The 14,510-nt window shown below is 47.3% G+C and overlaps 1 protein-coding gene across 1 annotated transcript in view; it reads right to left on the minus strand.

Annotated features, from left to right (window-relative positions):
- The window catches only part of sgpl1 (sphingosine-1-phosphate lyase 1), a 79,559-nt gene that overhangs the window by 11,791 nt on the left and 53,258 nt on the right, over window positions 1–14,510 (minus strand). The window contains exons 8-11 of the mRNA XM_038782700.1: window positions 14,363–14,471; window positions 10,731–10,829; window positions 9,027–9,173; window positions 8,039–8,277 (exon numbers count right to left, since the gene is read on the minus strand). Coding sequence (XP_038638628.1) covers window positions 8,039–8,277; window positions 9,027–9,173; window positions 10,731–10,829; window positions 14,363–14,471 — 594 coding nt within the window. The remainder of the gene's footprint in view (window positions 1–8,038; window positions 8,278–9,026; window positions 9,174–10,730; window positions 10,830–14,362; window positions 14,472–14,510) is intronic.

Raw genomic sequence — 14,510 nt, forward strand, 5'->3', positions numbered from 1 at the left:
GATTAAAATGCGGTTCCCATGCCTCGACAGCTCCAGTGGTGCACAGTGCACCCCCCAGAGGGTCTCACACTTTGTGGTGGACTGCAGTGCCCTCCACAACCTGGTACAGCAGTGGGGCGGCAGGAGGAAGAACATGTGGCTTCGTCAGACGAGGGGAGTGGACTAGGAGGGGCTGGTGAATGAGCCTCGGGAACAGCTAGAGGATGGAGGACTTGCAGCAGCGACGGTCCGCATGTCCGGAGGGTCAGGGAGGCCCTCCTCACCCGATCCTCATAGGGTGCGACTTCATCCGTCATCTCATCCCCTGCCCCCCACCTGATTCAGCTCTCCTTCGCCCCGCCAGATCTAGGACCACCGTGCTTGGGGCAACCGGGGGAGGGGTGTGCAGGCCAGCCCGCAGTATGGGTTAACGTGACAGCCTTCACATATCTCGGCTGTAAATGTGTGTTATTTCTCATAAGGGGCAATTTAGCGTGGCCACCTACCCTGCATATCTTTGGTTCCGGGTGTGAGACACACAGACATGGGGAGAATGTGCAAAGTCTACACAGACAGTGACCCGGGCCCTTGGCGCCATGAGGCAGCAGTGCTAACCACTGCATCACCCAGGGTGTGCTGTGTTTTAATGGTATACAATGGCCCTATCTCTAGCAACTGATGGTACCTCACGCCCGTGACCTCTCAATGATCCTTAATCTTCTTAGCCCTCCGCGCTCTGCCACTACGTCTAGCTGACAGGATGCACATCAGAGGCTCTGATGCTCACTGCTCCCTGCAGCCTTTGATGTCCCTGGTGGGCCCTGGCTGACTTGCCGGTGGACATCCTTACTGTGCCACCCTGTGCTGCCCCGTGACCCCGACACGGCCGTTGGCAGGAAAGGGGGAGCCTCAGGAGGGCTGCTAACCGGCCTCGTTTCCCTGTGAGGAGGTTCCAGGTTGGCCTCCAGCTCCCTCCTCCCGGTCGGTGTCAGTAGGGCCCTGGGGATGGAGGGGTAGCTGGATTGAGCTCCAGAGGCCCCTGCATCATCGGGCTCTGCCAGCCCTGGTGGCTCCCCATTGCCTGCACCATGGTGTTGATGCCCTCAGCGATGCCTCTCTGACCCGGCCACCCTCTGCAGTGCTTCGCCAATGTCCACTTGCTCTGGGATACTATCCTTGCCGACAGGGACATGCTCTGCAGCACCTTGGCAGTGCCCACCTGCGTCTGGGCCACGTACCCCAGCGACGTGTGGCCGGGTGGTTAACAGTGAGCCTGGGATTACAGGCCGATATAGACGGGATGGACAAATGGGCAGAAAAGTGGCAAATGGAATTTAATCCTGAAAAGTGTGAGGTGTTACACTTTGGAAGAAGCAATTTGACAAGGAAATATTCAATGAATGGCTCCACACTGGGAAGTTCCGAGGAACAAAGGGTGTTTGCAAATAGATCTCTGAAGGCCGAAGGGAAGGTTAATAGCGTGGTGAAAAAGGCTTATGGGACACTTGCCTTTATCAATCAAGGCCTAGATTTAAAAAACAGGGAGGTCATTTGGAGTTATATAGAACATTCTAGGAAGGATGTGATTGTACTGGAGGGGGTGCAGAGGAGATTCACCAGGATGTTGCCTGGGATGGAGCATTTCAGTTATGAAGAGAGGTTGGATAGGCTTGGGTTGTTTTCGCTGGAGCAGAGAAGACTGAGGGGCGACCTGATTGAGGTGTACAGGATTATGAGGGGCATGGACAGGGTGGGTAGGGAGCAGCTGTTCCCCTCAGTTGATGGGTCAGTCAGGAGGGGACACAAGTTCAAGGTATGGGGCAGGAGGTTCAGGGGGGATTTGAGGTAAATTGTACCCAGAGGGTGGTGAGGGTCTGGAACGCACGGCCTGGGAGGGTGGGAGAGGCGGGTTGCCTCACATCCTTTAAAAAGTACCTGAATGAGCACTTGGCACGTCTTAACATTCAAGGCTATGGACCAAATGCTGCCAAATGGGATTACGATTGGCAGATCAGGTCCTTTCATGCGGCGGTGCATACTCGATGGGCCGAAGGGCCTTTTTGCAATCAATCCCGTTGCAATCAACACCCAATAACCAACACAGCGCTCTGCCACATTGTTCACAATGCAAAATCTTGGAAACATCCAAGTCACTGGCTGAATCAGCAAGTGAAAGACAATGTTGTCGCGCCAAGCGTTAGCAGTGAGACTTCACGGGTAAAACGAATACAGCAAGGTCTCTACACACCGTCAACACTCGGTGGGACTACCTCATTCCTGGCTGCACTCTATCACTGAAAGCTGTTACTGAATCTTAAAATATGGGGAGATGCTTGCACTCTGGAGTTACTGACCTCAACGGAGTCAGATCAATCCATCTCACTTGAGTTTCTTATTTAAACTGAGCGTGTTTTGCACAGTTCCATTCGAGCCTCTTAGCCCACAGTTTTGTATTTACAGTGGCTGGAGAATGTGTGGAACAGGGAGACAACAGAGAATAATCATGTCAACGAGCTCAAGAGGTTGCTGGCCGTCATTCTGGTATTAAAAGGGATTGAGGGATACAAAGGATTAACTGTAATGCAGTATTTATCTTGCAAATTTCACACCAGTGAGCGAGGTCACCGTTCCTTCACTGATCTTGCACGTTGCCATGTTCAGAAATGTACACCGCTTGGGGCTCAGAAGGTATCACCCTCACCTCGGAGTCAGCAGGGAGTGAGTTCCAGCCCCACCCCACAGGCCAGAGTAGAGAAGCGCAGGATGGTACAGTTCTGAGGGAGTCCTGCACTGTCGAAGGTGCCAGTTCTCAGGCGAGACGTTAAACCCAGGCCTCGCCTGCGCTCTCAGTTGAACGTGTCAGATCCCAAGGATCTACGTTGACGCAGAGCTGGGCAGCTCGCCCTGCTTTTCATTGGTGCAGACTCAATGGACCGAATGGCCTCCTTCTGCACTGTTGAGATTCTCAACCAACATGCGAAGCCAATTATCTAGTGATTGCTGTTGTCGGAAGCTGCTGTGCATAATTTGATTGCTGCATATTCCTACATTACACACACACTTTAATCAGGAGTGGCGATGTCCTGAGGTTGTGACGATGGCTAAAATAAATACAAGCTTTTCTTTCTTTGGTCCAGAAAAGGTCCTTCATTTCAAACTGAACTGGGATTTAAACTATTCAGCCACCACGAGTCAATAACAATGGATACAAGTGATTCCCAAGGGAATCCTGGCAACGCAAGAAAGAAACCGTCTGAAGGAAGAACAATCAGCGTCTGTTGTTGGAAACTCGAAGCAGCTGCGGAAAACTAGTCGAAGCAAAGCAACATCCTGCCCAATCTAATCAACACCACAACAGATCGTGTCCACACCCAGAATGCGGCGAGCCAGCACACCAGCTTTTCGTGCAGTGCTGAACCAAAATATTTCCACGCTCTCGTTTACAGACCCGAGTTGCCATCAAATCACTGCTGGAGTTTTGGGAGTTAAGACATTTGGATTACAGAGTGCGCATCCTTTGTTTTGACAGTTGTGGGTGAAATTATGGAAGCATTTTCTTCCAAAGTCCCATTAACCTAAGCCCTGTTTGCACTTTATTCCATTTGCAAACTGTTCTCCAAATGCCCTTCTTTCAATCATCCTCCCACAGTGGAAGCGGGGCTCTTTGTTTTTCTTACTTAGGAAGATGGTGGCTGTACATCATTCTTTGCCTTGCTTGTCAAAATGCACAGGCTAATGCACTGCTCGTTATGCAAAGGAGCAAAGCGGGCCTAGTGCACTAATGTGAGAATATATCATCTCAATTTCTGTAAAGTACAGCTTTATAAAAAAAAACAAGAGTGTTTACTTGGGATTGTTCAGGTTGTTTTGCAGCTCGGAGCAGTGGCCATGATACATGATGAGCGCATCGCAGCTCGGGGCGAAAAGTGCAGACCCTGAGGGGAAGTGCTGCGACCTGGCAGCACGGTGGCGCAGTGGTTAGCACTGCTGTCTCACAGCATCAGGGACCCGGGTTCAATTCCAGCCTCGGGTGACTGTGTAGAGTCTGCACGTTCTCTCCGTGTCTGCGTGGGTTTCCTCCGGGTGCTCCGGTTTCCTCCCACAGTCCAAAGATGTGCAGGTTAGGTGGACTGGTCATGATCAATTGCCCCTTAGTGCCCGGGGATGTGTAGGTTAGGCAGGGTTCCGAGGATAGGGCGGGGGAGTGGGCCAAGATAGGGTGATCTTTCGGAGGATTGGTGCAGACTCGATGGGCCGAATAGCCTCCTTCTGCACTGTTGGGGTTCTATGAAAATTCGGAAGGCAAAGGCAGCTCAGTGTTTTGTTAGAGCACCGCTTAACCACCTTGAGTTTCTGGATTTGGCAGAGCCAGGTGCTCGCACAGTGCTATGACTACTCTAGAGCTGCAATCAGGAAGGCATTGATTCCAGACCTATGCCAAAGACTTGAGCACACAATCAAAATCAACCCTCGCACCGCGGGACTGAGTGCCGGGTCTTCAGTAGGCAGATGGACAGAGTGGTTTTCGGGACTGAAAGCACAGCTGGGGGTGGAACAATGGAAGTGGGGAACTGGGGGTCAGAATTGGCAGAATGTGAGATTCTGGAGGGTCGTAGGTCCAGGGGGGATTACAGGAGGAGCCAAATATATCCAGCAAGGATTCTCTCTCCAGATCCCAGTGTGCTGGCAGCATTGAAGCACAGGCCAGCACGGGGTAGAACAGTTACGTAGGAACAGGCATCCAACCCACCAGGCCTACCCAACGGTCATTTAGATCATGACTGATCGGAAACCACCATATTTTACCACATTAGGTTCACAATCCTTTGCTAAAGTACCCAATGAAAATCTATCAAACATTGAAAACTCCAGTTAGCCTCCAGCACCCACAGAAGTCTTTTTGGGGGGGGGGGGGGGGGTGGAGACAGATTTCCGATATCGACTGTCCTTTGCGTGGAAACGAGCTTCCTGACATCGCTCCCTGAAGGCTAGAGCTCTAATATTGAGATTATGTCCCATGGTTTTCATTCCCTCCTCCCCCCCACCCGGAAAAAAAATTTCTGAGTTTACCCCCAACAAATCTTTCCAACATTCTGCCCTGTTAGACACAAGGGAACAAATGCCCCAAAGTTTAAGCAAACCGTGCCCAGTAATCAAATCCATTCAACCCTGGTCTCATTCTGGTGAATCTGTGCTGTACTCCCTCCGTGGTCAACACGGCCCCAGATAACCCAGAACACAAAATCGAGCAGACAAAAATCCCAAAGACTGCATACATAGACACTGAGATACAGGAACCTCCCTGAGCCAGTGAGGTACGCACGTAGGCGGCCGTCTGCCCAGCTGGAGATGACGAATATCAAAAGTTGCTTAATTAGTATTTTGCTCACGAGTTTGCCAGCCCGAGTGACGAAATGTGGCTTGCGTAATTTTACCATTACTTTCCTAATTTGTCCGTGCACGTCTGACTGAAACCACAGCTCCAACCACGCGCCAGGCAGGTCCAGACCAATATTCTCCCAATCTCGGAGCAGACGCTCCCATTCATCCCTAAAGAATCCATTTTAAACCATCACTAAATTCCCCACTTTGTCTCGTAATCTCTACCGGTGATTAACACTTCGAGGACAGCTGTGGCGCGGGGGGGGGGGGGGGGTTATTTTATCGATGAGTGCTGAAAAAAGTTTCAAAACTTATTCGTGTGCACACCATAGCCCACAAGAGAAAATAAGATCATAAGAAACAGGAGCAGGAGAAGGCCATTCAGCCCCTCGAGCCTGCTCCGCCATTCCATAAGATCATGGTTGACCTGATTTTGGCCTTAATGTTACTGCCTGTCCCCATATCCCTCAACCCCCCCCCTTGTTGGTGGAAAATCCGTCTTGAACTTATTCTGTGACCCAGGCCCCACGGGAATCGTGTGTTCCAAAGTCTAACGACCCTCTGAGAGAAAATTACTCAGCTCCCTTACACTGAAATTTAAATTTAAAATACACTATTTCTGGTGATTATACTTACTTTGCCATATATTTACTTCACCATGGTCTTTGTCTGGCAGGTAGATGTAAAAGATCCCATGACAGTATATTGTAGAAGACTCGAGAATTTTTAAATTATTCATTGGATGTGGACATTACACAGCAGGCTCGACCAGCATTTGTTGCCCATCCCGAATTGCCCTTCAACTTTCGGAGGGCATTTAAGAGTCAGCCACATTGCTATGGATTTGTAGGCCAGATCAGGTAAGGATGGCAGATTTCCTTCCCGAAAGCATTAGTGAACCAGATGGGTTTTTACAAAGATCGACAACGGTTTCATGGTGAAATACTGAATTCAAATTTCACCCACCTGCCTTGGTGGGATTCGAGCCGGGTTCCCCATAGCATTACCCTGGGTCTCTGAATTACTGGTCCAGTGACAACACCGCCAGGCCACCACCTCCCCTTTATTATCCCGTGTCCTGGCCAATAGTTAACCAACATCAATAAAACAGATATTCTGCTCATCATCACATTGTGCAACGTGGGATCTTACTGTGTGTTATTTGGCCGCCATGTTTCCCACATTTCAACAGTGACTACACATCAAAAATACTTAACTGGACTGAAAAACATTTGAGATGTCCTGAAGTCATGAAAGACACACGTACAGGCCCAGTATCCTTTATCCCAAACCCTCGGGACCCATTGCATTTTGGATTTCAGATCATTTTGGTTTTCGAATACCACATATTGACTTGTATTACAATAGCCCAAGAACGTAGAAACATACAACATAGAACATAACAGTGCAGAAGGAGGCCATTCGGCCCATCGAGTCTGCACCAACCTACTTAAGCCCTCACTTCCACCCTATCCCCGTAACCCAATAACCCCTCCTAACCTTTTGGACACTAAGGCCAATTTATCACGGCCAATCCACCTAACCTGCATGTCTTTGGACTGTGGGAGGAAACCGGAGCACCCGGAGGAAACCCACGCAGACACGGGGAGAACGTGCAGACTCCGCACAGACAGTGACCCAGCAGGGAATCGAACCTGGGACCCTGGCGCTGTGAAGCCACAGTGCTATTCAATTGTGCTACCGTGCTGCCCTAACACATCCAAGACTGGGCTAGTTACCAACTAAAGTAATTAAAATGGCTGGAAAAGTAAGATTGAATAAAAAATACAGGGTACCTGAAAGTTTCCTTTGCACACGTTCAGCACAAAGGTTGCACGGTAAACAGTGCGGACAACAACTCGACTTCCAGAGATAAAGATTCACAAAAAGTGTGGTTTTTGGATGTTTTCGGATTTATGGGTAAAGGATACTTGGGCTGTACAAATGCAAGTCTTTCTGTCAATCGCTTATTCTAATTTTAACCTCACGAGGTTCTCTGCAGAGTATACCTACTGTGTATACTACTGTGTACAGAGTATACCTACTGTATATACCTACTGACCTACTGTGTATACCTACTGTGTACAGAGTATACTTACTGTGTATACCTACTGTATGCAGAGTATACCTACTGTGTATACCTACTGTGTACAGAGTATACCTACTGTGTATACCTACTGTGTACAGAGTATACCTACTGTGTATACCTACTGTGTACAGAGTATACTTACTGTGTATACCTACTGTATGCAGAGTATACCTACTGTGTATACCTACTGTGTACAGAGTATACCTACTGTGTACTGAGTATACCTACTGTATACAGAGTATACCTACTGTGCATACCTGTGTACAGAGTATACCTACTGTGTATACCTACTGTGTACAGAGTATACTTACTGTGTATACCTACTGTGTACAGAGTATACTTACTGTGTATACCTACTGTGTATACTACTGTGTACAGAGTATACCTACTGTGTATACTACTGTGTAGAGTATACTTACTGTGTATACCTACTGTGTACAGAGTATACTTACTGTGTATACCTACTGTGTATACTACTGTGTACAGAGTATACCTACTGTGTATACCTACTGTGTATAACTACTGTGTACAGAGTATACCTACTGTGTATACCTACTGTGTATACTACTGTGTACAGAGTATACCTACTGTGCTTCAATCTGTCGTGCGGTTTCGATGATCTTCCTGGTGGCCTGAACGTAACCATCCTCGCCCATGTACATCATCGTTGCCCAGCAAGCGGCAATGATCCCTCCTGGTCTCGATCCAGCAATTGTGGGCGACGCGTAGATGCCTCCCTGCCAGTCTGGGGCCACAAAGAACTGGTAGTGACGGTACCTCTTGTTGCTGTAAAGGACAACCGACGAACCCTTGGGGGCATAGCCGTACTGGGAGGAGGAAAGCAATGAGGTTGGGAGGGGATTAATCATTAAAAATATTACAGTAGGAAAGCGACTGGCAGAATGAAATTTATCGTTCGCTCAATTGCATTAATGATTCAGCAAGTTTGGTTTCATTTAAAGCCTACCAGTTTATACAGAGCTTTTGTGTGTAGATAAGCAAAGGAACATTGGAGTAGGCCATTCAGCCCCTCCAGCCTGCACCACCATTTAGATAGATCATTGCTGATCTTCTTCCCACACTATCCCCATATCCATTGATGTCATTGGTATCTAGAAATCAATCGACCTCTGTTTTGAATATATTTATTGACCGAATCTCGACAGCCCTCTGGGGTAGACAATTCTAAAGTTTCACCACCCAAAGATTGGCATTTAGTCAGTATCCTGCCACATCTCTCACGGATACAACCGACAATGAATTAATCTGAAGAGATGTTCCATCCCCTGCAGTCACAAAATACAAGTCCCAATATCCTCCAATTAAACAATTGGCCATGCTAAATTGCCCTTAGTGCCCAAAAAGGTTGGTGGGGTTACTGGGTTACAGGGATAGGGTGGAGGTGTGGGCTTAAGTAGGGTGCTCTTTCCAAGGGCCGGTGCAGACTTGATGGGCCGCATGCGCTCCTTCTGCACTGTAAATTCTATGATTCTATAAACCTCAGCTCACTGCCTGTCTCCCATTCTACACCAAGGACCAACTGCAATTCAGCGTTTCACCTTCACAGACTACCTACCTTGTGTGTGTCGGCAGAGATGCTCGTTACTCCCTCAACACGAAAGTCAAAGGGTGGCAGCGAGTAACCAGCTTTCTCCATGAAGACGATGAGAAATCCCCCCAGACAGGCATCTACATGCAAGGGGATATCATACTCCACGGCCAGCTGAAGAGACAGGGAGGAGAAATGATTAATTAACTGTAATTGATCAGGTGAATTCCAAAATGTATTTTGAACAAGATAATCACCAGATTACGTGAACGCAGAGACAGAATTACGCAGCAACGGAGGAGGCAGCCATTTTGGCTCATTGTGTCAATGCTGGTTCTTTGAAAGAGACATCCAGTTTTGGTTCCATTACCAATTGACCTGCAAATTTTGCCTTGTCTCACATCACATTTGCTTCTTTTGCGAGTCACTTTCATTCTGAGCCCTCGCGTTCTTCATTCTTCTATGAGTGGGAACATTTCCTCCCTATCTACTCTGTCCCGCTCCCTCATGATTATGAACATCTCTATCCAATCTCCTCTTAGCCTTCGTCTCTCCGAAGAGAACAGTCCCAACCTCTCCAATCTCTCCTCATAGCTGGAGTTGCTCATCCTTGGAACCATTCTTGTAAACCTCTTCTTCTCTCTCCCCCCAATGCGTTCACATCCTTCCTATTGCATAGTGCCCAGAATCCTAAACAATACTTCTTCCTCTACTTAACTGAAGCCACCTTCCTCGCACCGCACCTGCCCACTCTAGTAAATCTCTGGTTTGTGTGTGACATCTAGAAAAAATGTTTCCCAGGGTAAATGAGCAAGACTGGGCCATGGATGAGACCCAGGACTAATGATCCTTCCCCCATAACACCCCCGCCCTTCCCTTCCTCCTTCCCTATGATTCCTGCCCCCACCTGCACCACGTTTTATTTTCCATTCCCCCTAATGCACTTGGAGGCTTCCTCACGATGAATGGTCAGTTGACCCAGTTACCAGCTCCCAGGGGTCCAGATCCTGTGCAATAACGAGATGAATGTGTCAAGAAGGTGTCTGTCTGGGAGGATTTTTTATTTTTATTTTTTAATTTAGTGTACTCAATTCATTTTTTCCAATTAAGGGGCAATTTAGAGTGGCCAATTCACCTACCCTGATCATCTTTGGGTTGTGGGGGCGAAACCCACGCAAACACGGGGAGAACGTTCAAACTCCACACGGACAGTGACCCAGGGCCGGGATCGAACCTGGGACCTCAGCGCCGTGAGGCAACAGGGCTAACCCACTGAGCCACCATGCTGCCTTTGTCTGGGAGGATTTTTTAAGATATATATTTTTACACAGGTACATATATATATTAAACATCGAGACCTCCCTGCGTCAACAATACCTCAGCAGCTACAAAGCTGATTTCCCACACACTGTGGGAACAAATAACTCCTGAAATTCAATTCCTCCTCATGATCACACTTGGTGATGAAGATTACATACAAACAGAAACTTCATCAATCTTTAATAAACCATTCCAAGGCTTCCAGGCGGACATGACGTTTAAACAATTATAAAATATGAGCTCCCTGCCTCAAGTATTTTTATTTAAACTGTACAAAAGACAGGAAAAAATAAAACATTGCGGGAGTTTCCCATCATTCGCCCCCACCTCCAAACTTTGTCAAATAAATCCTGTAACTTCCACTGTAGTCACTCCACAGCACCAAAGTTAACAAGTGGACCAGGAAAGTACCTTGGCAACCTCCTCGACTGGGTCCATGATGCCGTGGGGGAACTGTGGCACGGAACAAACCAACATGACGGTGTTCCTGGAAATCGCTTTCTTCATAGCCTTGAGACAGAGGCAGAAACTGGTTAGCTTCAGGAATCTTGACTCATTTGTTTCCCCGACGACTTCAAAAAAAATAATTGTAACGCCTGCATTAGCGAGCGCAGGCTTCACTCACTGAACCAACAACAAATTTCATTTGAATAACATCACAAGGCACGGGCTGTATCATCAAATGAAATTTGTCGTCGCCAAGCCACATTCAGGAGAAATGCTTGGTCAAAGAGGAAGGTTCTATGAGGTTTCTTAAAAGGAGAGTCTGCAAGGTGGACAGGTTTTGGATGGGATTTCCAGGAATCTTCATGTCAGATTCAACCCCCAGCTGAGATGGGTTTGGACCTGGGAGGTAAAATCATGTTCAAGGACTATGCAGAGGAAAAGGGAGCTTGAAGGTGGGTTTGAGGTTTGGATGAACAGAAGAATGAAGGATTAATTTTTTTTTTTGAGGAGTGAGTCAATAAAGACGGTTTAGAAAGGACCGGGGATGTCTGAGAGAGGAGAGAAACCCAATTACAACATTAATAATAATAATCTTTATTACTGTCAGGAGTGGGCTTACATTAACACTGCAATGAAGTTAAGCCCCTAGTCGCCTGTTCGGGTACACAGAGGGAGAATTCAGAATGTCCAATTCACCTGACAAGCACGTCTTTCAGGACTTGTGGGAGGACACCGGAGCACCCGGAGGAAACCCACGCAGACACGGGGAGAACGTGCAGACTCCGCACATTCTCCGACAGTGACCCAAGCTGGGAATTGAACCCGGGTCCTTGGTGCTGCGAAGCAACAGTGCTAACCACTGTGCTACCGTGCCACCCATTAGCTGGCATGGGGGCAGGAGGGACGCTGGGATTCAGCAGCTTAGGAGGGGGGTTGGTGGAGGGGGTGGTCAAGGAGGAAGATGGTGTGCACAGATAAATGAAATTCAGAGAGGACATAAAGGGAGGAAGGTGGCCTGGGGAACCTGGGGAGATGCTAAGAACAAGAGGCTGTTAAGGAAATGTTTGATACCGGGAATTATCGTTACTCTTTTGGGTGAAGTCAGGGGCTGTTTTGGCAGAGGGCAGTGAAGACCGAGACAAGACTCAGCCACACATGATGAGCAATGGCAGCACCAGACAGATACAAAAACTGACCACACAGAACTCCTGCTAATCACAGCCTTGGTTTGAAAACATGGTGCGTCCCGTTTGTGAATGGATCATCAGTGGATGAAATTACAATTCAGGAACATAGACACAGACAAATGTTTAATCAGCCAGGATATTTGTATCCCAGTGAGGCTCTCAGACAGAGAGCACTATAGGGTGCGGTCTGTTTGTCATTGTTTATATTCTGCAAAATATCTTGTTTTTAATTCTCCCACGGGATGTGAACATCGCTGGCAAGATCAGCATTTATTGCCCATCCCTAAATGTCCTCGAAAAGGTGGTGATGATGCATCATTTATTTTTGTGAACAATATTATGGATTCACTGGGAATGAGCATGATTTATATGCACCCAACCTGACAGGTTAACCACAGTATTAGAACGCACAGGATTAAAAGCTGGACTTTCAGGATCAAACATTGCGTATGCAAATATTCAAGAACATATAATTTCGAGTTCAATGCCACTCATGTTGACCTATGTCTGTGACGTTAAATGTGTGTATGTTTAAAGTGTATTTTTAGTCAGTTAAAATAGGACCTACATGAACAACCCATATTGAACAATCAAGCTCATTTATCCTTCACTGGCTGACCTGTAGGGGTCAGGACATGCAAATAATTAAGTACAGAGTTTATTAACATACAGCAGTTTGGGGGAGATGTTTTGAAAAGATGTTTTCAGTCAGGGGGGCGACTGGTTACTGATGGGAATTGCAAACCCTGGGCGGCCTCGCACTCCCCCAACACTGCACCCCCACCAAAACCCCCCATGTACCAGCTCCAGGGTTGAAGCTGTCTGACTAATTCCATTGAGCTGCAATGGTGAAACACTGAACGACACGGAGCCTCAAGGCACAGAGGACAGCAGAGCAATTTCAGCTTTGGAAAGATTTTGAAGCAAGCAGATATGAAGCCAGAAAGTAACTATCTTTGTTGGCCTTGGGTTTTCAAAAAAATGTGCCAATGAAAGAGTGAGAGTGAATATTTACACTCAACCTTATTGAGAGTGGGGTGGGGTCGATTGAGGGGGAGCTAGTGGATGTGATTCATTTGGACTTTCAGAACCCTTTCGACAAGGTCCCACATAAGAGATTAGCGTGTAAAATTAAAGCTCAGGGAATTAGCGGTAGTGTATTGAAATGAATAGAAAATGATTAGCAGACAGGAAACAAAGAGCATGAATAAGTGGGTCATTTTCCGAATGGCAGGGACCACAGGTGTCAGTGCAGGAACCCCGATTATTCACACTATATCTTAATGATTTAGATATGGAAACAAAATGTAATACCTCCACATTTTCAGATGACACAAAGCGAGGTGGGAGGGTGAGCTGTGAGGAGAATTCAGAGATGCTTCAGTTTGATTTGACCAAGTTGAGTGAGTGGGCAAATGGAGTATAATATGGATAAATGTGAGGTTATCCACTTTGGCAGCAAAAACAGGAAGGCTGATTATCTGGATGCATATAAATTGAGAGAGGCAATGCGCAATGAGATTGGGTGTCCTGGTATACCAGTCGCTGAAGGTAAGTAAGCAGATGCAGCAGGCGGTAAAGAAGGCAAATGGTATGTTGGCCTTCATAGCGAGATGATTGGAGTACAGGAGCAGGGTTATTTTGCTGCAATTATACAGGGCTTTGGTAAGACCGCATCTGGAGTATTGTGTGGAGATTTGGTCTCTTTATCTAAGGATGGATGTTCTTGCTATGGAGGAAGTGCAGCAAAGGTTTGCCAGACTGATTCCTGAGATGGCGGGACTAACGTATGAGGAGAGATTGAGTCGGTTAGGGTTACATTCATTGGAGTTCAGAAGAATATGGGGGGGGTCTCATTGAAACCCATAAAATTCTAACATGACTGGACAGGGTAGATATAGAAAGGATGTTCCTGGTGGTGAGTGTCAAGAACCATGGGATCACAGTCTGAGGATACGGGGTAGACCATTTAGGACAGAGATGGGGAAACATGAGTGGTGAGCCTGTGCAGTGTTATCACAGGAAGCAGTTGAGGCCAAAACATTGTATATTTTCAAGAAGGAGTTAGATATCACTCTTGGGCTAAAGGGAACAAAGGATATGGGAGGGGAAGGGCAAGAACAGGCTATTGAGTTGGATGATCAACCACGATCATAATGAATGGCAGAGCAGGCTTGAAGGGTCGAATGGCCTCCTCCTGCTCCTATTTTCTATGCTTCTATGTTTCAAAGAGCTCCTGCTGATGCACGTTACATTCAGTACAGATTTCCCACATTGCCTACCCATGCTCATAAGCAGTAAAATCAAGAATCCAAAGTTAATAGCTACTATTAGTTCACAGCCTAACCCCAAGCCAAGTATAAAGCAGCATTTACAATTTCATGACCAGGCATCTTGTCCGGTACCTACCCTTACATCCACTTGCATTGTTCGTTTGTTCAATGGGACGTGGACTATTTTCATCCCAAAGTACTGAGCAGCCTTGTCGAATGCAGCATGGGCACTTATGGGAGCAACGCTGGAAAAGAGACACACGGGATTCAACGCTGAGCAGAAC

Source organism: Scyliorhinus canicula, chromosome 22 (assembly GCF_902713615.1).
Source record: "Scyliorhinus canicula chromosome 22, sScyCan1.1, whole genome shotgun sequence".
NCBI lineage: Eukaryota > Metazoa > Chordata > Chondrichthyes > Carcharhiniformes > Scyliorhinidae > Scyliorhinus > Scyliorhinus canicula.